The sequence below is a fragment of the Eufriesea mexicana genome, unplaced genomic scaffold (genome assembly GCF_001483705.2).
Source record: "Eufriesea mexicana isolate 0111107269 unplaced genomic scaffold, ASM148370v2 scaffold13223, whole genome shotgun sequence".
Taxonomy (NCBI): domain Eukaryota; kingdom Metazoa; phylum Arthropoda; class Insecta; order Hymenoptera; family Apidae; genus Eufriesea; species Eufriesea mexicana.
In genome coordinates, this window is record NW_016920754.1 from 96,955 (window position 1) to 121,284 (window position 24,330).

The 24,330-nt window shown below is 30.6% G+C and overlaps 3 protein-coding genes across 3 annotated transcripts in view; all 3 read right to left on the minus strand.

The window, feature by feature from the left end:
• The window catches only part of Hml (hemolectin), a 20,497-nt gene extending 4,779 nt beyond the window's left edge, over nt 1-15,718 (minus strand). The window contains exons 1-36 of the mRNA XM_017908835.1: nt 15,588-15,718; nt 15,361-15,510; nt 15,161-15,288; nt 14,919-15,078; nt 14,708-14,835; nt 14,536-14,631; nt 14,092-14,465; nt 13,431-14,010; nt 13,067-13,354; nt 12,558-12,988; nt 12,208-12,469; nt 11,900-12,130; nt 11,600-11,825; nt 11,320-11,525; nt 10,877-11,239; nt 10,471-10,809; nt 9,849-10,187; nt 9,448-9,782; nt 9,154-9,390; nt 8,860-9,076; nt 8,477-8,794; nt 8,281-8,403; nt 7,927-8,206; nt 7,649-7,858; nt 7,217-7,587; nt 6,706-7,146; nt 6,455-6,644; nt 6,059-6,390; nt 5,841-5,991; nt 5,416-5,771; nt 4,906-5,321; nt 4,545-4,843; nt 3,842-4,484; nt 3,429-3,768; nt 1,394-3,343; nt 1,073-1,275 (exon numbers count right to left, since the gene is read on the minus strand). Of these exons, the coding sequence (XP_017764324.1) occupies nt 1,082-1,275; nt 1,394-3,343; nt 3,429-3,768; nt 3,842-4,484; nt 4,545-4,843; nt 4,906-5,321; nt 5,416-5,771; nt 5,841-5,991; nt 6,059-6,390; nt 6,455-6,644; nt 6,706-7,146; nt 7,217-7,587; nt 7,649-7,858; nt 7,927-8,206; nt 8,281-8,403; nt 8,477-8,794; nt 8,860-9,076; nt 9,154-9,390; nt 9,448-9,782; nt 9,849-10,187; nt 10,471-10,809; nt 10,877-11,239; nt 11,320-11,525; nt 11,600-11,825; nt 11,900-12,130; nt 12,208-12,469; nt 12,558-12,988; nt 13,067-13,354; nt 13,431-14,010; nt 14,092-14,465; nt 14,536-14,631; nt 14,708-14,835; nt 14,919-15,078; nt 15,161-15,288; nt 15,361-15,510; nt 15,588-15,688 (11,805 nt within the window). The 5' untranslated portion in view covers nt 15,689-15,718 and the 3' untranslated portion in view covers nt 1,073-1,081. The remainder of the gene's footprint in view (nt 1-1,072; nt 1,276-1,393; nt 3,344-3,428; nt 3,769-3,841; nt 4,485-4,544; nt 4,844-4,905; nt 5,322-5,415; nt 5,772-5,840; nt 5,992-6,058; nt 6,391-6,454; nt 6,645-6,705; nt 7,147-7,216; nt 7,588-7,648; nt 7,859-7,926; nt 8,207-8,280; nt 8,404-8,476; nt 8,795-8,859; nt 9,077-9,153; nt 9,391-9,447; nt 9,783-9,848; nt 10,188-10,470; nt 10,810-10,876; nt 11,240-11,319; nt 11,526-11,599; nt 11,826-11,899; nt 12,131-12,207; nt 12,470-12,557; nt 12,989-13,066; nt 13,355-13,430; nt 14,011-14,091; nt 14,466-14,535; nt 14,632-14,707; nt 14,836-14,918; nt 15,079-15,160; nt 15,289-15,360; nt 15,511-15,587) is intronic.
• Nucleotides 15,719-18,852: 3,134 nt separating this feature from the next.
• Nucleotides 18,853-20,251, minus strand: LOC108553793 (C1GALT1-specific chaperone 1-like protein). Its single transcript, XM_017908833.1, has 3 exons — nt 19,435-20,251; nt 19,059-19,360; nt 18,853-18,981 (listed from the first exon to the last, which is right to left on the minus strand). Exons 1-3 carry the CDS (start codon nt 20,249-20,251, stop codon nt 18,853-18,855), a joined length of 1,248 nt encoding a protein of 415 aa, XP_017764322.1.
• A 1,200-nt stretch (nt 20,252-21,451) lies between these two features.
• On the minus strand, nt 21,452-23,368 carry LOC108553792 (tumor protein p63-regulated gene 1-like protein). The gene is made up of 6 exons (XM_017908832.1): nt 23,060-23,368; nt 22,653-22,872; nt 22,399-22,575; nt 22,186-22,293; nt 21,706-21,839; nt 21,452-21,639 (listed from the first exon to the last, which is right to left on the minus strand). Exons 1-6 carry the CDS (start codon nt 23,172-23,174, stop codon nt 21,452-21,454), a joined length of 942 nt encoding a protein of 313 aa, XP_017764321.1. The 5' UTR covers nt 23,175-23,368.
• Between the last annotated feature and the right edge of the window lie 962 nt (nt 23,369-24,330).

A 24,330-nucleotide genomic window follows, 5' to 3' on the forward strand; every position in this document is an offset into this window, starting at 1 on the left:
ATATTACATATATATTATATATTAGTAGATTTATAACTGTTTGTATTTTTTTGAGTGCGTTACCACATCCAATCAAGGTAAAAACAATATAGCAAAATGTTTCTTCTCCTTTCTATATTGTTTAGAGAGAAAAACATTTATAGTTACCATCCTGTTTTTTGAAGCAGTAATACCTGTATATACTGTGCACTTGAAAAGTATATTATAGTGCATTGTTAAAAATAATGATAAATTGAAAAAAATAAAATGTTGAAGACAAACGTGCGCGCGCGCGTATATATGTATATAAGAGAGGATTAGAGTTTTGTTACTGAAAGATATTTTAGTGTTTGTAAATTTGATTACATTTGCAAACTAATACCGTTTGATGGTAAAATCAGGAGCGTAATGTAGCTTTATAATTTTTATACTCTTTTTGGTTTGATGTTAATTGCGAACTAAGATTCTAATTTGGGTTTCTGATTCGTCCTGTTTTGTAAGGCAATAATTTGATGACTCAGGTTTTGAACACTAGTCTAAAACATTTTGATAAGTCCTATTTTTATATTCAAGTCGAATCAGTGAGTCAAAGCTAAGAATTTGCACAACAGAATTGGTATTGAATAAATTTAATTTGTGCTTATTCGGATATATATGATGACTTTGATGATTAGAATAAAAGAGATAGAAGCTGTGATTTTTAATTTACCTGTATTATTGATTGAGCTTGGTATTTAAAAATTGCTTTAAAATATTTCTTTAAATCTTTTTATTAAGATATCTGTTTTCAACTTTCGTATCTTGAAGTAGAAACAAGCAGAAAAATTCGAGTTGATAGAGCCTTGTTGTTGATAAAGGCTAAATTAATTAGATTTGATTGTACTTAATATGACTTCAGAATTATAAATTGTAACAAAGAAAATATCAATATATGAATTGTTAAAATGTATTGAATTATAATGTTTGTAAAATATGTGTATATGTATATACATATATACATTCATGAATAAAGTTAACAAATAATATTTTTGTATTTTTGAGTTTACCTTAAAACTTTACATTTGTTCACTAACTTAATTATAAAAATTAGTACCTTAATTCGTTAACCTTTCTTTATCCCACCTTTTGTTCCTCTGTAATCGTTATTATGGGACATACAAATTGAACAAGTGCAAGAAACTGGCACAGCAATTTGTTTTTTGAAAGTTCGGTAGTTTTCACAAGTTAATTCAATATTCAGAGATTTATACTCTGTTGGTTGACAGCATTGACAATTAACTGCTTGACTCCAATTGTCTATAATTGAAAGAACCAAATGTATAAAATAAATAGTATTTTAAATCAATTGATTAAGTATGAACTATTTTGTTTAATGATTACTTATTCAGACATTACTGTATTTCTTTGATCTCACCTGTCTCAAAATAAGTGGTAGATTCACATTTACCACGACACTCCGTAACTCCATCAATGGGCTCTAAATTTTTACAAATACCATATATTTGATTTTTTATACTGAACATGCCAACAGTATTTTGTGGTTCTAATACATCAGCAGCACAAGCATCAACCTTATAGTCATATGTTAGATTACACATTTTGCAGCAATTTTGTACATAAATTGAGGTAACAGGGCAATTACTTATATCAGGACAGATTACAGAACTGCTACTGATAACTAATTGTTCTCCTTGATCCATACAAGTAAAAGAAGTGCAATTGTCAGTAGAATGCCAAGTTGCATTAGGCTCATACAATATATCCCCAACCACACAATAAGCTTGTCTACATTTTCCACAACATTCACCTTCCTTTTCCTCATATATCCAACCAAGAGCACAGTTTTTATTACAAATTTCCATTTCCTTTGACTTTGTTGTATTGATCTCTAGTACACAAACTTCTGTAACACATTTATCATCTAAGGATTTCCACTTATCTCCAGGTTTATATATAATATCATTATAGCGACAACCAGTTTTAATAAATTGTGGACAGCACTGGCCTGAAATGTATTGTTTTTCTATCTCAAATTCAATCTCTTCCCAAGAATCTATCTCTGGACACTTCTCTGTGAAGGTTTCTACATAAACACTTTCATTATTGAATCTGCAGGAATATTTAGTACAAAAATCAGAAGAGATCAATTCTTCTCCTACGTTTATTACTTGATTGTTGACTATACAAGCTACTGGAATGCATCGTCCACAGCAAGTGGTGCTCTTATTATTTGTAGATTGGTATTCAAAGCCAAAATCACAAGTAGTAGTACATTCTTGCACTTTCACTTGTTTCTGGATATTATTTTTATCTTTGATGCATTGTATTAAAATGCAACTATCTTCAAAATCTGGTTGCCAAATGTCACCAACATTATATATTTTATCTTCATCTTTACAAGCTGTTCTTTCAAAATTAGGACAGCATTTATCTTCTATGAATACTTCTTCTATAACATAGTCTGATATATCTGGGTGGTCCATAACTCCAAGACACTCTATTACAGAACACTTTGGTTTAGGTCCTTCTTCAGAAGATTCACAAATGCAAGAAGTACATTTTCCATCCATCCATTGTTCTCCAAGTTCCTTTGTCACTGTGTGTTCTGTCATTTCTATGTTTGTCTCTGATTCAATACTATAAAAACATAAGTCTTTTGATGGAATGCATTCATATGTGGCACAGCAAGCATTCCACTCTATATTAGATTTTAGCTCATAGTATTTTTTGCAAGATGGTCCTGGAGGACAAGTCTGAGGATCGCATATGATCATAGACCTTGGACAGCAACCAGAGGTGTTTGTTACCTGCACAAATCCAGGCTGTAGTTCATCAACTTCCAGTACAACTTCATTGACATTTGGACATTCTGATAATAGTACACATTCGCAGATGAACTTTTTGCATCCATCTGAATCTATGGATACCTTTGTAGTTTGTCCATAGCCACATTCAGGAATTTGAGGTTCTTCAGAGCAAAATTGTGTCACATTAGATACTGTTGTTGGAATACAAAGGTACTTAGGACAGCAATCTTCTTCTGTCCCATTAATAATCATAGGTGACATATTTTCTTCACAAATGGTATTTACTGCTGGACACTCTGTTTTTTCGCAACTAATGGTCCTTTTATTGCAAGTGCAATGTGTACAGACATCGGGGAACCATATATCACCTTCAATGTGTCCTTTTTCGTCGCATAACAAGCATTTTTCTTTTGAAACGCAAGTGCCATTGTGCATGATTAAATTTTGAGGACAGAAACAACCTTCTTCATAATTTTTTGTGCATGTAGCATCACTGACTTTGTTGATTGTATCGCAAGTTTCTTTACATATGGAACCACAAGGTTGATACACTAAATCTGGGAAAAGAGAACAATACTTTAGTTAATAAAATTTAAATTTATTATAAGAATTATAATAGATATATAAGAAAGAGATGCTTACATGGAGGACAAGTGTAAGGACATATTTCATTACTTCTCCAACTCAAACACACTCCCATTTGCTGGCACTTTCTTGAATATATTTCAAAACTATCACAATAAGTTCCTCCGGAGCATAAATTATCTTGACAGGCTATTAAATATGGCATTGGATCAACAAGATTATGACATATGCCAAAATCTGTTATATCTAATAATTTCCTGCATGGATCTTGATCTGCTGGTGGTACAATGCATTCACTCTGATTATTGGAAACACATGCAGTTATATCTATGTTGTCACCAACTGGAGACTTTATGACCAACCAATTTGTACCAAAATTTTGCATGTCATCTGTAATCTATTTATTAATACATTAATGTTATTAGTTATTTTTAATTTTCCTACTTATTGTATTAAGAAAATGATTATACTTCTCCATCTTGTTGTTTTAAGTCATCCTCTGGATCTTCATTACAGTTACCACACAGACCTTCCATAGAACCTCCAAAGATATGTGAAGGGACAGTTAAACTGAATGCAAAATTGGGTTGATAGCTGATGATCTCTAACTGAATAGAAGGTATCAATAATCGCAATTTTTTTGAAGATGCCTGTTCTAGGATCAACCAGGACGCATTGAAAGAAAGTTCATATATTTTTGAACCATCCAGTTCTACTTCAAATTCAAGAGTAGGTACACTCTCTTTAATTATAATTATATGATCTTGATAAAGTATTATGATTGCTTTTGTACATGTTCCAGTGTCACAGATTCTATTTGACACCAAAACTTGATAAGTATAACCTTCATTTTCTCTTCTATTTTCAATAATATCTCTCGATACAATATATGTACAATTTCCGTTGAATTTAACGTTTTTTCTATCAAAGCTGATAAATTCAGAGTTTCCTAACCATTCACAGATGCAATCTTTACAATGTGTAGGAGGTACACACTCATTCCCATTACGCACTGTACCATCAGGACAAAAGCAACCAGAGAAACATGCTCCCTGCATCACTGGACATGGGTCTATCTGTTGCAAGTTGTCACAACTAGTCTCACACTTATTCCTGCAATAAAATTAATTGTAGAAATAGATTAAACCATTGAATTGGTCAATCTTAATATACCTAAAGCAGTCTTTGTGAATGAGAGGCCTAATGCAAGTAGCTGGACAGTCGTGAATGCTTCTCCAAGTGGACAAGTCTAAATTTAAGTCACTAGCTTGACATTCGGTGACAAAATTGGTTAATAAACTACATCGACAGTCATCATATGTACGATTGCTGCGTAAACAGTTGCATGTACTTTCCAAGCAACTAGATACAAATTTTTCTAAATCTATATTGTTAGAACATTCTGCCAATGAAGTATCTTTCACTGTGGTACAGATATCCCAACTTTTTGCTTGTAAGTCATGTGGACATACCTTAAAAATTAAATAAATTTATTATTCTGTTATGATATAAATATTAGTATATATTGTCAAACCTTTGAATCACATTCTGGAACTTCTTCCATAGCCCAACTGTTCCCAAATTCTACAGTACTTCGAGCCTGACTACCATCAGGCAATTGTCTGTCATTCATAGGGTACCCATCAAAATACCCACATAAACCATCTACTTGACGAGCCAATTTAGATGAAACTCCTATTTTGACGTTTGAATTAGTATCCCATATTATCCAAAATCCATAATGATTGGATATCAAATAAATAACATCTCCAATAATTGATATTTTGAAAGGACGATATTTATTATTAATTCTAGCAATCTGATTTGGTGTAAAACTGTACTCATTGATATCCACATGCATGTCAGGGTATAGAACAATCACATCTGTGTTCAGAATCACAGCTAAAACTTTAATACATTGGCCAGTATGTGAGTCACATTGCTTTTCCACTGTAAAAACCATAATGTAAATCATAATTCTGGAACTAAAATTAATTTTATCTTTAAATTAAATTGTTATAATTTTGACATGTAAAAGACTCACATGTGATATACCATTTATTAGCAAACATATCTCTGGTTAAAATGTGATTGCAAATATCATATTTGTATTCTAATTTATCAAAAGTATTAAATGTTCTTCCTGTCACATTGCAAATAACATCTTTTGATTCTGGAGGTTTACAAGTATATTTAGGACACTTTTGAAGCTTGTACATGCTCATTTTTTCATAAATTACAGTATAACCATGTGGACAAGATACTTCTGGACAGGTCTGAGGTTTGTTTTGATTAGAAATCATTGGTGGCTTAATTGGTACACAAGTAAACTGTGCACATTCTGTCTCATTTTTCAATTCCTCGTTCTCAGTGTGCTTTAAACGATGTTGCATAGATTTTCTAATAGAAAATATATTATGTTAGTCATCATTAAAATAAAATATGTAAAAACATATTTTATAATAGTACCTATGCCCTTTTCTTTTTGATGAACTCCTGTGTAGAGATTTTACTCCCTCATTTGTATCGAATGTAGTATAGTATTGAAACTTTTGAGTTGGTTTTAAAACTGTCTTGTATCCTCGTGGACAGATTGGATCCTGACACACTATTGGAGTAACTAAAACAATATATTAATATTATAATGGTTGCATGGAAGCAAATTTATTAAATTAATTTGTCAGTACTTGGAATTAGTGTAACGGTTAAATTTTCCATTTTCATTGCAGTAGTTTTTTCAGGTTGGATTGTAGGCTCTGGACAATCTTTTTCATCATCTGGGCAATCCTGGACACCATTGCACCATAAATTCTCATCAATACAAATGTCACTGGTTGGACAGTGACGTGTACCACTTGGACATTGTTTGCATACACAGTTACACAATTCATTAACTATTGCTCTTGTTTCTGACTCTTGACAGGGTTCACACTTCTTTGGTTGACAAAAAGAGCTGCCACCCAAGGTGCATATGCATTCTTGACAGTCTTCATTTACATATATTGCACCCACATTATATCTAAAAGCTTTGAACATTAAAATATATGAAAAAATATTATTTATTTAAAAAATATGTTGCTTACGGTATATGTCCAACTATACAAGGACATTCCTGTTTGCTAACACAAGTATTTCCATTCCACCAAAGAGGCTTTGTACAGTTACAGTTAATTTGTTCCTCAGTTGACACTCCTTTGCATATGTTACATTTTTCAAAGGTCTGTATCGTTGTTGATATTGTTTCCGCTTTTTCAGTGGTTGTTTCAATGGAAGCTGTAATGAATTAAACCCACGTAATAATATTCCAATATATATATACAATATTTACACTTACGATAGGGCAAGAAGCAACCGAGAATTTCGAGTTTAAGCCCTATTTGTTCGTGCCATTTAAACGGTTGTATTTTCAAATATCTTGCACTCAGTGGTCTGTCAAAATAATTTTTTTTTACGGTATCGGAGTCAAAATTGCCTAAGAATTCTCTTTCAAAACCATTATTGTCCATGACTGGATTCCATTGATAATCATCGTTACTATAAAATATCTTATAGACCGTGGTCCAGGTACCTTCACCACCTTTAGTAACAATTCCTGTTAAATTACGAGGTTCCAAGAAATCGATCTTTACAAATTGATGTGGATTATTTAGTTTGGGATGCCAGATACTCGGAGAAGATAATTTTAAGTTCGGTAATAAGTCGGTAGAAGAAGAGGATACTGAGATTTGTTGCAGGACAATTATACCATCATCCAATCCCATTGGTTCGTCACAAACTGAAAAAAATTAATAAAATTTGCAAGGTTTATAATCTTGTATGGTTTGTTTTCATTTAAAATTAAATACCTGGGGTTATAATTTTCTCTGTAACCATTGTAGTTACTGGAATACTCTCTGTTATGGGAACAATGGTGCTCACCATTTCCTGACAACCAAGCAATTCTACTTTCATAACTATACCATTATGCCAGGATAGTGGATTAATTCGAACTACTCGAGCTTCAATAGGCTCATAAAACTTCTGTTCAACTGGTTTAAATTGATCTACAGGTCCTCTAAACACTTGTGGCTTTTTTTTATCATCCATAACATATGAAAATGAATGCCCATTTTCTGAAAACAGAACTTTATAACTGGTAACAAATTTATTTTCTATTCTACTGCCTTGAACAATGATTCCATAAATAGGTAATGAGCGCTGGAACTCTATATTTAACCTAAAAATGATTGAATAAAAAATTAATTATTTTGAAGAATAAGATTTAATTTTATATTTACCATTGATTAGAAGTGGTATACTCAGGCTCCCAGAATTCAATGTTTCCACTTGATAATGCATTTTCGGGTTGGGACATGTAACCTTTGATACTACTAGCAGTAAATGAAACCTGATCATTTAAATACTGAATTAATGGAATAAAATTTCCACTGTCACAGTAAGCTGGTGGACTAACAGTACTTGATATTATAATTGTGTGATCCTCAGTCCTTCAATTTGCAAAAATGATCTTATTGTTAACAAATTATAATTCTATAAAATTAATAAGTGTACTCACAAAGGAGGGATTGAAAGGGTAGTTGCTTCCATAGGTGATTGTGTAATTGATTTTTCAGTGGTTATGTTGTTAATTACACTAACACATGAAGATCTGTCACAGGTATAATAATTGTTTATGCATTGACAGATTTCACATTCTGATTCCTTCTGAACACTACCAGAAATGACTGGGTAACCATTATGAGACCCACAATTACAATCAGCTTCGTCCACACAAGTCATTTTATCTTTCCACAATTTGTTTGGTGGACATAATGGTTTCCCCAATGGTACGCATCCTAATTTTTCAAATAATTCAATATTAATATTGAAAAATTCTTTTTTTCTTAAGAAAAGTATTAAATTAATGTACCTGGTATGCAATCAGATGTACCATTACAATTTCCTTCTTCTAGTAAAATATATCTATAATAATCACAAACCTTGTTGCAATTAACGGCACAATCACTCCATGTTTCCTCTTCTTTACAAGCTTCTGCAAAAGTATAATTTTTTTATGATATCAAAAGTGTTAATAAAATACTAAAAAGGATAAGAAAATATCGAACTTGTTGTTAGAACATTTTTTTCCAAGGTAGTTGATGTAGTAGTCTTGTATTTAATTTTATTACTTGTCCATTCGGTTCTACTTAGTGTTGTTTGTTCTACTGAACAATCTGATCTTAACAACATGACATTATCTGGCCAATCACAGACTTGTGTCTGAGGATTGTAAAACATATTTTCTCCGCAAGATTTCTCTACAAATTTGTTGCCATTTAATCCAGGAGTGCATTGATAAAATAGGTGACAATTTGTAGGATGAGGTTCATTTGATTGCTCCACATTGCATTCTTCATATATTATTTTCGTTGTATTTGATATTTCTATAACATAAATAGATCTTATTATTAGAGTAAAGTAATGATATCAATTTTTCCATAATACAGACCTGGTTCTTCTGTGGTAGTTGTTGAACATTGACATAAAACACTGATTTCAAAATCAATGCAAGGTAGATTAGGCTGAGACTGACAGTAAAGACCTTGTTCTAAACTGCATTCTACATCTAAACCAGTTTCTTTTGGTGTCAGGTGACCATTTACTGATCTACATTTTATGTCAATCATCTGATTCTTGTTACATATAGCAGATCCTTTAATGTTCATCTTTAAAATACCATATAAAGGTATAAAAATGATAAAATAATATAATTAAATCAATTAATAATAGAATAAAGTATTACTAAGTTCAAAGTTGAAGGTAATGGTTCAATATCTTTAAATTTCTTGCCCTTAATTGCTGGATCCTGATTTATCCAAACAGTCCAACCATTCACACATTTTTGTGGCTCCTCTAATGGTATGGTACTAGATATAGTGGTACTTGTGCAAGGTTCTCCTTTGCACAATACTTTTCCACGACTACAATAACATGTCTGACAATTATTGTCTTTCACACTGTCACCCTCATAGTAGATCACCTATAATACAAATTATTATTATTGAGAAAAAATATTTTAATCGTTATGTCCACATACCCCATTGATTTCAGTACAAGGTGTTTTGCACATTTCTTTGGAAATACACTCTGTGTAGCTGTCATTGGTGTATACTTGATTCTGGGGACAAGATTTGATAGAACATCCTTCAATGCAAGTGTCCTGAGAACATAAATGGGACTTTTCTTTCAGAGTCATAAGATTGTCACAGGTTTCACGAGGACAAGTTGTAATGCAAGGCGAATATGAGCTACAATTTTCATCACACTGTATAGGACACAATTCCTGGCTGCGCCATTTTATGGGCACCCCCTTCGCATTGCATTCTTGAGCATATGCTGCTATGGCAGTACAAAGACATTCGCAATCTCCACCTAGTACCAAAAAAAGATAATAAAGATAAATATTTATATTTATTTTATAAATTAGTATAACATTACCTGTATCACAACTACAGGTATCGAAAATACAATTGTGCATGTAGCTTTCCACCTCAACTTCACAGTGACAAGGTTGGAAAACTGATGATTTTAGTATTCCACACTTTTGTATAGCCCATAAGTTTCTTTCTGGATGTTGTACACAAGGATCTTGGACATCTTTAGGTTCTGGACAAAAGTTGCTTTTCTTCCAGGAATCTCCAAATAGATTGGCAGACACTTCTGAGATACCACCTGATGGAGTTTTGAAATCATCTTCACTATTGTCATTGTAATCGCCACAAAGACCCTTTGTATGACCTTTCCACCTAGGCTCCAATTTTACATATACCCTAGTACCTACAAGTGACATTAAAATATGAAGAAAAGTTCTAAAATACATGTAACCATGAAAAAAGAAATGTAATAGCATATTTCTCAGATAAGTGCTCGTAAAACAGATTTTCATAATAAAATTAAGATTCTATGCAAAAGTTCTTTTTTATCAAATTTTGTGCTATAAAAAAGGTAATATTAATATTTTGCTATAGATTATAAAGAAAAAATAATGATGCACCTTTCCAAAACATAATTTGAAAAAATGTATCCAGTTATCTAAGAACCATTATATTAAGAAGGGTACCTTTGTCCCATTGTATACTCAGCCCTATATCTGGCACATCAATGAATACAAAGAGCCCAGCCATTCTCATAACGATTCTTTTAAAGTCATCTATTGGAAGTTCCTTTCCCCTGGTTAAAACAATTTTTTCTGAGCTCTGGCCACTTCCAATTGTGAGAGTAATCGATTTAGAACAGGATACCCCTGTTGTTCCACAAGGAACATTCTGAATAGATACATCGAAACAGTCTTGTATGCTCAGAGAACCTTTTACCAAGATGTAATCACAAATTCCTTGGAAATCATAAATTTTTCCATCAAATGTCTTATAGTGGGAATCTCCCCAGGCAGAACAGACTCCTAATAATACAGAAATTTTAATAACTAAGTAGAACTTCATAGGATAAACAATTATTTACAACGTTACCTGCACATATCCTATCAGTGCATGTCCATGTTCCATTCATACATTTACAAGTATTACACTCATTTTGTATAACAGATCCTTCTCCATAACTCTGACCTCCATGGTGACATGGACAAGATTTTTCTTCAATACAATTACCATTTGGTTCATCCAAAACATAACCAGATTTGCAAATACATCCAGATTTGCAGATTAATGGTTTCTGGATTGGTTTGTGCATGTTACGACAAGTTCGAGGCTCTGTTGGTACACAGTTTGTGACTTCTTGATGTTTACTTGTTACACATGAAGTTGAGAGGTCCTTCACTGATGGATATTCCACCATCTCATTTGGTGTGGCTTCACGACAGTTCCAAATTCCACCTGTGTCAAAATAATTTATTCCAATTAATATAAATTCAATTTAAGAGCCAAATGATTTTTAGACATATGAAAATCAAAACCTGCACAGGTGCAAAGTTCAGGAGTTTTAATTCCTGGTCTGACTTCTTTGTGCCCTGAATCAAACTCTAAGCCATCATAAGTACATGGACACTGGCCAATTGGAATACATTCCCCATGGATACCCAGTGTTTCACCTTCTGGACAATTACATCCCTCTACACATTCTTGCTTGCAGTCCTGATAAGAAGATATATCTCCACAGGACCTAAAAACATTGAAGAAAATGTTACAATTATCTTACAATTGTTAGTATTTGATTAGTTCTGAATTTTGATATACCTGGTGCAACTATTTCCACAAATTTGGTAAATTTGGTTTCCAGGACAGTGAATTCTACATTCCTCTATATTATGTCGCCAGAAAAGCTTTATTCCAGCAACTGCGCAATCTTTAGCATATGCAGCTAATATGGGACAAAGACAAGATTCAAATTCAACCTTACAAGAACACATATCAAATAAACAATCTTTGTAAAATGTATCCGGGTCCACATGCCAATGACAATCTAAAAAGAAGAATCATAAATAGTTGTACTAGAAGATCTGTTAGACTAAATTAAAATTAAACTACATAATTTACCAGCAAAGATATCACTAAACAAATAAGAACAATATTGTTTTGCAGTGGCTCGTTTTTGTGGATCAAGGTCGCAGGGATGATCTGATTCTTTTTCTGGGACATTAGGACAAAATTCATCACATTTCCACTTGTTGGCAAAGGAAATTGCTGTGTTTTCAATATCACCCTCTGGTGTAATAAAATCGTCCTTCTGGTTATCAGAGAATGTTCCACAAAGTCCTCTAGTATTACCTAATGATCAGTGTATAAAAAAAATTAAAAATAACGTTTTGAACTAATAAATTTAAGAAAAATGAAAATTTATTAACTATGAAATTCAGGAGAAGCATTGATGTAGACACGAGAGATCCCGTCCCACCATATCTCTAAGCCATTTGGCAATTGAGCAATCAAAAATATACTGCTTGCAACTCGTATCCTAATTCCATTAATAATCGTCGGAAATACTGTTAGATCATTTCCATTGATTAGTACTTGTCTATGCTGTTTTAGCTTCATGGAAACAGATTTGTAATTGATTGTGACAGTTTTTGTGCATGATGGTGCATCAGAAGGAACAAGTCCCATATTCTGCAAGTTAAAAAAATTATAATTTTTTAATGATAATACACATTTTTTAATTAGAAAATGCTAAAGACTGACAATATTATTAACAGACCTCTGATATTGCACCAGAACAAGGAATATTTTCACTTTCAATGCTATAATCATCTCCTTTCATCAAATAGTACTTGCATTTCCCCATGAAATCATAATGTCTCCCATCAAAGGTAATATAATGAGGATCTCCAATTACAGCGCATCTGGCACTACATCTTGCTTGGGTGCATATCCATTTTCCAGCGGAACATGTACAAGTATTACAATCCTTTTGTACATTTTTTCCAGGTTTAAATAGTTTTCCACGTAGTCTACAAGGGCATTCATCAGGATAAATACATCTTCCTTCATAAGCTACTGTTCCTTCTGGACAAAAACAACCTTCTTCGCAATATTCTTTATTTAACTTCTTGTCCATTTCTGCCCAGCAGGATGATTCTTCTTTTGGACCACATGGCATATATACTCGTCCACCACTACATGACATGGCTGTAATATCACGAAATAACTAGGAACACCTGTTTTCATCAATAGTTTATACGTTACATTAAGAAGGTTGTAACTTACGACAAGTGTCATTATTTCTCCAACCGGATAAAGATACAACATTTTTATGAGCACACTGTCTGACATATACATTCATGGTGTCACAAGCACATTTTCTTCTGTCTTTATCGGTACAAGAACAATAATCCCACAGACAAGCTACCTGCATTTCGGAGACGCTAACTGTATTAGCGCAAGCTTTAAATCTGCGGTCAGAGAGCAATGTTGTACAGAACTCTATAGCATCGTTGGAGACTAATGGATTAGATTCACAAGAGTGTTTAGTATTTGGATATTCATCGCACATTTCTGAAAAATTTAAACAAAAATTAAATATCGCTAATTGAGAAAGTTAATATTTCACTATAAATTAGTAAAGTAGTACCTCCGATATTTTCTGTCTGCCAAGAAGTTGCAAACGATGTAATACTTTTAGTTTGTTCTCCATTGTTTTTCATTAAATCGTCACTTTTATCACCATTCATGTTACCACATAAACCAGTTGTTTTATTCCACATATTTTCGACAGCTTCAATCTGTATCATGAGTGCTCCATCCCATTTTAACTGAACTCCTAAAGAGTTTAAAGTTACCACAATGAAATGTGCAGACATTTCAACTCTCAATGAAGAAAGTTGTGCTGGGATTGGAAGTAAATTCCTTCGAGTTCTAAATTCTGGAACATCTTCTTCGTTTCGCAATAGAATATACTCTTTATCCTGAACATAAATCTTTATAATCCTAAAACAGCTCTCAACTTTGCAAGTTGGACTGTTCTCTACAGTTATGGTGAATAGTCTATTTTGCGCTTCTTGTATTAAAATATATGAACATTTGCTGTCGAAGCTAAAGACAGTATTATCGAAGGTCTTATAATGTACTCCACCCCACGTGAAACAAGTTTCTGGAACTGGTCTCTTCTCTTCAATAAATAGAATATTTTCCTCCAAAGGACTAAATGCCAGCTAATATTAATCAAAGTATAATTTAGTAGTACAAATAATTTACGTTTATAATTCATATTTACATTTGCTTAAAGTTATTACCTTATTCGTGGACATATTGGATTCATGATTGTTGTAATGTTGTGTAACTTGATAATTGTCTTGAATCAGTGGAAATTGATTTGCATGGGAACTGAAAATATTCTGGTAGGTCCAGGTATGATTAGTCTCTTTAACATGGGAGTTATATGTAGTGCCCAAAGAAATTACATTCATATTTTGATTGTATTTACACAGGGGGATGGGCTGAGGCATAAAAACACCCGTTTCATAATTACAAACATATGTAGAAGCTGGTGGAAATTCGAATTCTATTCCATCAGGACAATTTATGCTGCATGAATAAGTATCATCAATGTTTGTGCAAAGAAATCCTCCATTGAAACCCATTTTTTCTCCATTGCAGGCGTTAGCGGCTACATTGGGATTAATTAATCAATTATTTAGATGAAGTAATTTTCATTAAAATAAATAAATTGTATTTACAATATTGACACTGGGATCCTCTATATGCTTGAGGACACTGACAAAGATTCGATGGGAGACAGTTACCACCATTCAGGCAAGGTGGGTCACATATAGCTATAACAAAAAAAAGAATATTGAATTTTTATGTGGTAATAAATTTAGTTTTAAATTCTAGATCGAGGAAACATACGTTTACAGTCGGGTATAGAGACCCAATCTTTCCGAGTTGGCTCCCAATTTCCATTCTTGCATATGAAATTAGAAACGGAAGTACCGTCCGGAAACGTAAAATTCTCCAAGCAAGATATAGTACACAATCTAATTAAAAAAGTATGAAAACAGTCAAATGTTTAAATCAGGTATTTTAAGTAAAATGGAGTTTAATAGATTTAAAGACATACTTCGAATTGCACGTTTTATGTGCATTAAGTACTGGTGCAGGATAATTGAGGCATGGTTTATTCTCAAATTGACACTGTGGTCCAGTAAAGTGTTCAGGACAATTACATTGATGAGGTGCAATACATACTCCATTATTTAAACATTCCGGCATGCAAACGGCTATAAATAAAAAAATATACTTATTCGATGCGTATTATATTTTTTATATTAAAATAATTGGTCATTTTCAGGTGAAACCCACGTTCGCAGTGAGGAGTAGAGACCCAATCTGTGCCAAAAATATGCCATTCTTGGTCCGTACATGTTATTGCTAATTGCCTCACTCCATTAGGAAATTTGTAATCACGCTTACAGGTTGCAATGCACCCGCTGCAAGTAAAATCTAATAAATATCTAGATATAAAGATTGAGAATACGATTTATCATTTAATAAACAGTTACCTGTCTATGGAACATCTTATTTCTCCATTTACAGGTGAATCTGGTTGTCTGCTGCAACCCCCTGGAAACAAAGTAAGCTTCCTTCTGGTTTTCGTGTTCTTCACACCCTCGTAATTATGTTCTTGAAGGTCACTTTGTGCAACAGTTGAACTAAGTAATTTACAAATCAATTAAAATCAGTCGTAAAATCATCAAGGAAGGTCAAAAAGTAAGATTAAGTTACTTACTCTATTACATTAGGAAATTCTGGAAAATTATCGGCGACACTGAATTGATCAGAAATCGTAATGATTATAACAACGATAAAAAACGCTTTCCATAGCACCATGCTGAAACGCTTATTTTTATACCATACTTATGAAAGAAAGATGCTAGTTTAAAGTACTATTGAGAAAACTCTTCTCGTCAAATATACGAATTAACATAATTCTTCTTTTATATAGCCACCTCTAAAAGGAAGCGGATAACCGATAACTGAAATCTAATTTGATAAGTAAATTTAACGAAAAATATAGGTCATTAATATTAGGTCATAAATTGCCAAGAATTTATAAATTGAAAAAGCTTTATTACTAAAAAAATTATATGTTTATTGTCATAGAATCAGTTCATTTACATGATAATTATTACATAAAAATATTCATTAAAAACATATATGTATATGTACGTCATCAGGTACTGTAATAGTTCATTTGCAATTAAAAATAATTCTTTATAATATTTGATATGCCAATATCTTCACTATTTTGGAATAGATCATTTAAATAGAGAAATACGAAGAGACATTTTTCGAATATTCGTGATATAAATTTAGAATTTGTATCAGTTGTGATTTTATTATCATACTTCTTACAAGCGTTAATGAGTTCTTAATTAGTCAGATAAGGCAACGATGGGGAACCAGTTATCAAACAATGCTACTTTACTGTTCCCACATTTGTCATATTAATATAATTTATTAATAAATTGTAAAACTTGATAATTATTTCAAAATTTTAACAATATTATTCTGTAAAAATCCTAATCTTAATAGTCATATTAATTATAACAATTAAAGTATGATACATAATAACGTTAATTATAAAATAGGTTTAGCAAATTTGTCGTATAAACGCTTATATACGAAAAATTATGAGAAAGTTCGTGCAATTTGCTTTTTTTTTATTTTTTCCTTTTCGAATTGTGTGTATTTATTTGCTCAGTTTTATGTTATAGTTGAATATAATACATTTCTGCCACTGTTTCTCTTAATCCTGGAAACATTTTTAAAATTCACTTTATGGTGTGACTTTCAGTTTGTTCAGCGATTTTTATTCTACGTCTTCGATCGTCTCGAAAAGATGTTATCTCATCGTCCTTTTTAATCTCGAAAATAGAAGGAAGTTGTATGAAATCATATCAAAACTGTTGGGGAACCATTCTTTTTTGAGCTATATCATTTTTCATTTAGAAATTCACGGACAATTACTTAGTACCTAGTGATTATAGTGGAGTCTCCATACATTATCCTTTTACAAATAAAATTTCTTTCTACGATTTGCTTCGTACAAATGAACAAAGAGAAGAAAGAGAACCTAGGTAGGTTACTGATATGTTCGAGAACTGCTTGGATCCTTAGAAACTTTATTTAATATTTCTTTAAAGATTTTCTTGGCATTCAATTTGTGTTGGGAATGAAACAGCTTTGGTACAAATTTCGCTGATAAGTATTAATTATTTCTCTAATTTTTTTATGTTTCCACCGGTCATTGATATACTTAGTTTCCCGCTTCTATCAGCATGCTCTACTGACCAACTGAACATGGACTTCTTCGAAGCGTCTATACACTTATGTATTGTTCGTCGTTTCGTATTTAGATTCGTCAAAATCTTGTTTTAACTTTTCAACATTAGAGTGCTTAATACCACTTTTTACATAAAACTGTAATAATTATCTGTTAAGGTTTATTTTTTGAAATATCTGAAAAATGCAATGTAGTAAGAACAAAAAAATTTTACGAATATCTTGGAAACTAAGCCTCAGCGGCAATTATATGTATAGGAAAAAATCTTTTAAAATGACGTGTTTTACAACATATTCAAAACTCATCAAAATCGGTGTGGAGTATTCTTTTATGCACAATTACCAAAACTATTTCAGACAAAAGTTGTAAGGTGTCGAGAAGAATACAAGGTGGTTCACCATATTGCGCCTTTTATATTACTGTTTCACATGAATTGTTTTGAGGAAAACATATTTTGGCGATACTAGTTTTCTTATATATGTACGTGTAGAGGGTATATGAAGGTCATTGACATTTTTTTTAAACGGAATCATATATTTTTTATTGCATCAGTCGATGTACCTTAATATTCTTTACAAAAAGGTATTAACTTATTTATGTTAAAAAATCATTAGTTTAGGAAATATTGTAATTTTATCGTTGTTAAAAAATATAGTTAAAATTAAAATATCTTCTAAGCTAATAATTTTTTTATATAAATAGGTTAATTTTTTGTAAAAAAATATCAAGGTGCATTAATTGATAAGATAAAAAATACATAATTCCGTTCAAAAAAACACATACAAGAAAACTAATACCATCAAAATGTCTCCCCTTCGAAATCATTCAAATTTAAGTGAAACATTTTTCGCTACGCGTAATAATGATGTAAATATAAAAGGCACATGTGATGAACTACCCGGTATATCACGATGACAATTGTTTGTCCTTGAGATAACTTTAGAATTCTGTAAAGGTCATACTCAAATTTTTAAATAGAACTCTATATCTTTTATTACACATTGTTATAACTCGTATTGAGATGTTTTCGAACCACTGCCATGACATTTCGCCCGGATAAATAAATGCCAGCAGTACATCAATTTTAATAATCAATAACTAAATAACGGCTTATGTAAAATACATCTGTAGATAATAATTTGAAAACATCTCAATATTTGGAACATGCTTAATAAAAAATATAGAGTTCCATTTAAAAATTTGAATGTGATCTTCACAGAATTCCTCAACATTAAACAATTATTATTATATATTCTTCTCAATACATTACGATTTTTGCCCGAAACATATTTTTGCATTTTTGTTACATAAATAATCATGTATAGATACTTAGCAGACATATAGTATATATGTACAAGAAAAAGTTGTTTAAAATATTGATTTCTAGATATTTTTTTTAACTAAATCTGGATAATTTTCAAAATTTTATTCTATTCCCCCATAAAGAAAAAGAAAATTTTCGTTGAATACAATGAAATGCAGTTTACTTACTTCACTGCAAAATCTAATTTATAAAACCGATCTAATTAAAATATAGCACAAATATCAGGGAAATGTACACCAACATCTTATTACAACAAAAATATAGCGGGTATTTTTTTTACGAGAAGTGAAACAATTGTACGAACTTTCTGATCACACCTTACATGTATACAATATATAAAAATTATATAAGGACGGATTATTTGGATTTACTTGAATCTTTGATTCAATAATTCTTGCTAATTAATTGTTCTGGTTCAGAATATTTTGAGTGCCATATTTCGTAATAAAATTCGCTTGAAATGTTATTTAAATGCGTAATATTAAACTCTTCTTTTAATGCAACTTTCCACACCTATAAATGATAAAGTTCGATTAATTCCAAGTTCGTTTTTTTATCAGAATATACTTATATCGAAGTAATAATCTTACATCCTCATCAGGTATGTCTGTTGCAGCTTTCTTACTTCCAAAAATAGCTTTTCTCTTTAAGACATGAAAATTGTATAATAAATAATTCATGGTGTACATTTTTTCAGATTCTCCTATATTGAATGTAACAGACAAAAACGAACAACATTCGTCGTTTGTTGGATACATAGCATGAGTCCAATAAGCACCAGTTTTAACAATACCCCATAGTAAAGACTGTAAAGGATATCCATGGAAAGTACCTCTTAGGTACTGATCTCTTGTATCAGAAGGATAAATTCCCATAGAGGCTAAATGCTTAGCTGGAAATAATTAAGAACAATGGCTTAATTATAATTTCATAGATAAGGCATATCAGAAGTGATAAAAGATTTACCAAGATAATAATCTTCCTGTTTCCAATATCTACCACTGGTTATACATTTCTCTGAATTATCAAACATTTTAATTAACTTTCTAAGAACTCCTATACTAATTACATATCCTGCATCAGCAATATTATAAGGTTGACCCCATAAAATGACTGCATGACCCAAATAGTGATCTTGAGTATGATTTAATGGGCTGAGCATATAACGTAGATTTTCAAGAATCACCAATGTGTCGTCTTGTACAAAGATAATCCACTCTAAAGCTTTGTTACTTCTCCAAATATAATTAATAGCTTCACATAAAAGTTGCCATGAAGATACTAATTTTATCTCAAAATTTATAATAGGGACTTTGAAGTCTTTTACTTGACCAAAAAAGTATATTCTATTACAATGTCTTCCCCAAGTATCCTGAATAGATCTAGCTAATTTAACTTTCTTCACAAACACTACGCATGTAATATGAATGTGTGATTTTAACCAATTAGCTTCCAACTCTTCCTTCTTTTCAGATCCATAAAGATAACTATCCATATCAATATTATTTAATTTCAGGTGTCTATTATTTAACCATTTTCTATATGTTATATTTGTTGATTTCTTCCAGCTTTGAAAGACAGTCTCTTTATTTGTCCATGTGTCAGTCACAAACAATTTAAAAACTGTACTTCCACTTACAGAATATAAATTTAATGTGGATTTTTGACATAAAGGAATATTATTAAATAGATTTTGAGTAGCAAACAGGAGTAATGCAAGAAAAAAACCAATCCCAAATCCAGTTAAAAATACAGATTGCAACTTAAAACGGTACAGATACATCTTATATCTTTGACATTGATGTGGTATAATGTGTCTTTATTACAGAACTTTTCCTTCTGAAATAGTCAGTTTATGATTTAATAATGTTAATTGGCTCTTGTTAAACTTGTTTGCTCAATTGCATTAGATCATTTCAATCATGATCTTCACATCTTAAATCAAAAAAATATTTAGAAAATATATAATAAGGATATTAAGATGTGTATTATTATAAAAATTAAAGGAAAAAGATCGCTCAAAAAATGTACTTACATTTATATCATTAATAAGATCAGTCACGTACGATAAGAATCTAAAGTATGACAGGAAATTTAATAACACATAAATTTTATTATTTTATTAAATTTTGCTATTTTATTACTTTTCATAAACTTTTGTTTGTGTAACACTAAGTAAAACCAAATAGTGCAACAAACTAGGTCAACAGGTAGTATTATGTATTTATTTTACTTGACATAACCAACATAACCAACTAATGGTTTTAGCATATAAAAAGTTTCTCCTTTAAATAGTTATAGATATTTTATCAATGTAGTTAATATATATGTTATTTATATATAGATATAAGTTTTATTTTATTTATAATTATAATATACAGTTGCTATAAAAATTCTTATTTTAACATTTAAGAATTTAAGAAAAACTTTTTATAATTTTATACGAAAATTTTTATTTATAAAATAATTTCTAATTATTTACATTTGTACAAAGATTTTAAAATCAGTTGTTTGGAAATAAAAGGAAACAAAGAAAACATTTTTGTATTTTAATCATTAAACAAGAATTATCTTTATTCATTACTACAGAGAAAGGTTAAGCTTTATTTTATTAAGTTTGTCTTTACAATACAGAATTAAAAAACATAGTTCTACATCTAGTAAGTATAGATGAATTATCTTAACATGATGCTTAATATCTATTTTTAGCTTTTTTTCAGACAGGTACTGAGTGAAAATATTTATATTATACACAATAGAATTTATATGATATGCTTAAAAGTATTCTAAAATGGAGTTTTTGAAAAGTAAATGGAGATCTATTTAAAAGTTTCTCTATGTAGATATAAATTACACATTATTTCTAATTTTGATATTTCATTACAAATACCATAAAATTTATAAATAGAAGCTTAAAATTCTAAAAATTGAAATATGAGTTTTAAATAAATTGAACAAAAATTTAAGTTTCTTGTAAATAAAATTAAAAACTAATTTTTCCACGAATTTTAAAGAAACCTAATCCATTTCTATTGTGTACCAAGGCACCTACACCAAAGTAGTTTTCTATGATAATAAGTCCACTTTTTACACTACAGTCAGATGGCAACAAATTTTTAATTGATGATTGCAGACCCTCAGCATTGAATTTTGCTTTCTCTGTTTCTGATCCTATAAATAGCATCAAAGTTTTAGAAGTTAATATTTTCTATAATTATATATGTAAAATAAATTTACCTTTGTACCAAAATAGTGGATGACTAGTATAAGTAAGCCATGGTATATCTTTTGCAAATGGATTCCATTTCTTAGTTAATGGTAATGGATTACCTCTGTTCCACATCAGTCTTATTCCAGACATATGTCTTTTTCTAGAAAATAAATTTTTACCTTATACAATGAAAACAAATGAGTTCCTATAATTTCTATTATTATACACCAATATTTAAAAATGAATGTATTTGAAAATAAACAATGGAATATAAATATTATACTATTTATCAAAGCAGCAGGCTGCAAACATAAATTTGAATATTAATCAAATTAAATAAATAGTTATATTGTGCATCTTCCATTTTATTAAAAGAGAAATTATTTAAAACTAGCTATAAGTATTTAACACATACTACACTACTAACAAAAAACAATGAAAAAAAATGCCAAGCAGTTCTTTTTAAAATAAGTGGGGTCTCTGCTGTACATAAGAACACAGTGTACCTAGGTTCAAACTGTGCAAGACCTGTACAAGAAGCAAGAGAAGACCACTCTTGATGAACTGTACAATGAATTATTGATGATACACCCTCTGCCAATCCATTTAATCGTCTAAAAATTGTTGATAAATTTATAAAAGATATATCTTAATCATGATTAATTTTTTCACCTAATGTAACTGTAATATTTTATAGTTAATTTTGTAGTAACACTTACGGTGCTAGAGATGTAGAAGGGTAAATTAGTTCACCCGAAATAAGTGTATCAATTTGCAACAAAGGTATCCGATTATACTCAAGTATTTTTAAAGAGATGAAATCATACTTTACTGAATAAATAGCTTTTTTTGTAAGTATTACTAATCTTTCTTTCTCAATATCCCACAAACTTATTCTACAAATATGTTTTAGTATTAATCATTATATAATATGATAATATTCAATAAGATTTGTATAAATTAGGTTTCATACTCTGTTAAAAGCCAGTTTCCAACGATATCCTTCTCTTCTTCATTTATTAAACTCTCCTGACAATCTTTTAATGCTCTATCAACGACCTCATTTCTATCGGAAAAAAATGAGTGAATATCTATATGTTTAAAAGGAATATTAGATACATCTCTTGATGATGGAACTTGATTTGAAATATAATCCTCCCTGTTCTCTCGGTTCTTCTTTGCAGTATCAACTCCTTTTAACAATTACAGAGAAACAAATTATTGTGTCTTAATATTGAGAAAAAGTAATTTTATGGAAACATGGACAAAATAGTTGCAGGAAATGTTCGAAACAAAACAAAGCGAATGTACTCCTATCTCCTTAATTTAATTTAATTTAAGATGTATAGAAATATTGTGTCTTGTCTGTAAAATACTCACCAGCAGAAATAGTGTTTTGAACGTTAACTTCGTTGCTATCGAGTTCTTTGGTAATTTCTAACGTAGTCGTTTCAAAGTTTCCTGTTGGTCCTTCATCGAAATACGTTTCATCCATTGCTTTAGGTTATGATTCTACTGCTTGATTAAGGAATCCAGTTCGCTTTTGTTATTAATAGTGTCAGATTCAAATAATTTTTAGAATTGTTTGAGACAATATTTTCCTTTGATTAACTATTTTTTGTAACGTTAGTAAGTCACACTTATTATATATGTTACTATGAATAGTTTGACACTTCAAGTAATCGTAAAAGACGCTATGCTTATCAAATCTACATTAGCTACTGATAATATTATCTACAGATAGTAAAATACTTACAATCCTTCATTTTAAATAAGGGTAATGTTGCTTATATTTGAAAAAATTAAAAGAAAATTCTTTAGTTTTCAAATATTTTTAAAAATTATCTAGTTTATATTGACAACGAAAGATAGTATTGTCGAACAAAAATAAGTCTTTATTAAATATTAATGACAACGTGAAAATTTCAAGATATAACAAATTTAGACAATCGTTGTATATAATTCATTTATACATTGTTAATACGTTATTTCTTACTTATATAATTACTCTATACATATATATATTCGAACTGTACAAAGCATCAGCCTTATAAAACTCATATCTGACTAGTGCTGATGATTTTACATTTTACATTTTACAATATTTGTACAATTTTCCATAAACTATGTTTTTTTATCTTTTTGTACACGCGCGATGTTAAAAGAATATACAGTTACTAATACTTAGTTAATGGTTCGCACTATCTATATACAACGAACGGCATAAAAAATATATAGTTTACAATAACAAACGAAAACTAATTTGCAAGATATTAAACTTCTTAATATAGAAATAAATACCATACACTATTATAAAAACTTTGGTTTTTGTCACCGTTATCCTGTTTATCTCTTATTTAGTTTTAAGTAGATTTAAGTAGATATAATTATATGTACATATACACAAGCACGCACGCGTGTGTACACACTCTTAAAAAATCTCATGTCCTTTTTTGAAGTTTTCCTGCTTGTCTCTTACAATTACGTTAAGATAGAAAATGTATATGTATGTGTATGTGCTACCTATGTGATAACCAAACATCTTTTTTTATATTATCTTTCAAAAAATATTGTCTGTAGTGCTTTTCATTTAAGTCTCGCAGAAACGGTGTTTCGTATCAGTCTTTTCATCAACTTAGATTTAAGCGTAA

Coding starts and splice junctions, on each gene's coding strand:
- LOC108553792 (XM_017908832.1), bottom strand. CDS start 23,174: ATGGATGAAACGTATTTCGATGAAGGACCAACAGGAAACTTTGAAACG. Junction 22,873..23,059: donor TCAAAACACTATTTCTGCTG/GTGAGTATTTTA, acceptor AATTGTTAAAAG/GAGTTGATACTGCAAAGAAG. Junction 21,640..21,705: donor TCCACTATTTTGGTACAAAG/GTAAATTTATTT, acceptor TGCTATTTATAG/GATCAGAAACAGAGAAAGCA.
- LOC108553793 (XM_017908833.1), bottom strand. CDS start 20,251: ATGTATCTGTACCGTTTTAAGTTGCAATCTGTATTTTTAACTGGATTT. Junction 19,361..19,434: donor ACAGGAAGATTATTATCTTG/GTAAATCTTTTA, acceptor AATTATTTCCAG/CTAAGCATTTAGCCTCTATG. Junction 18,982..19,058: donor CAGACATACCTGATGAGGAT/GTAAGATTATTA, acceptor TATCATTTATAG/GTGTGGAAAGTTGCATTAAA.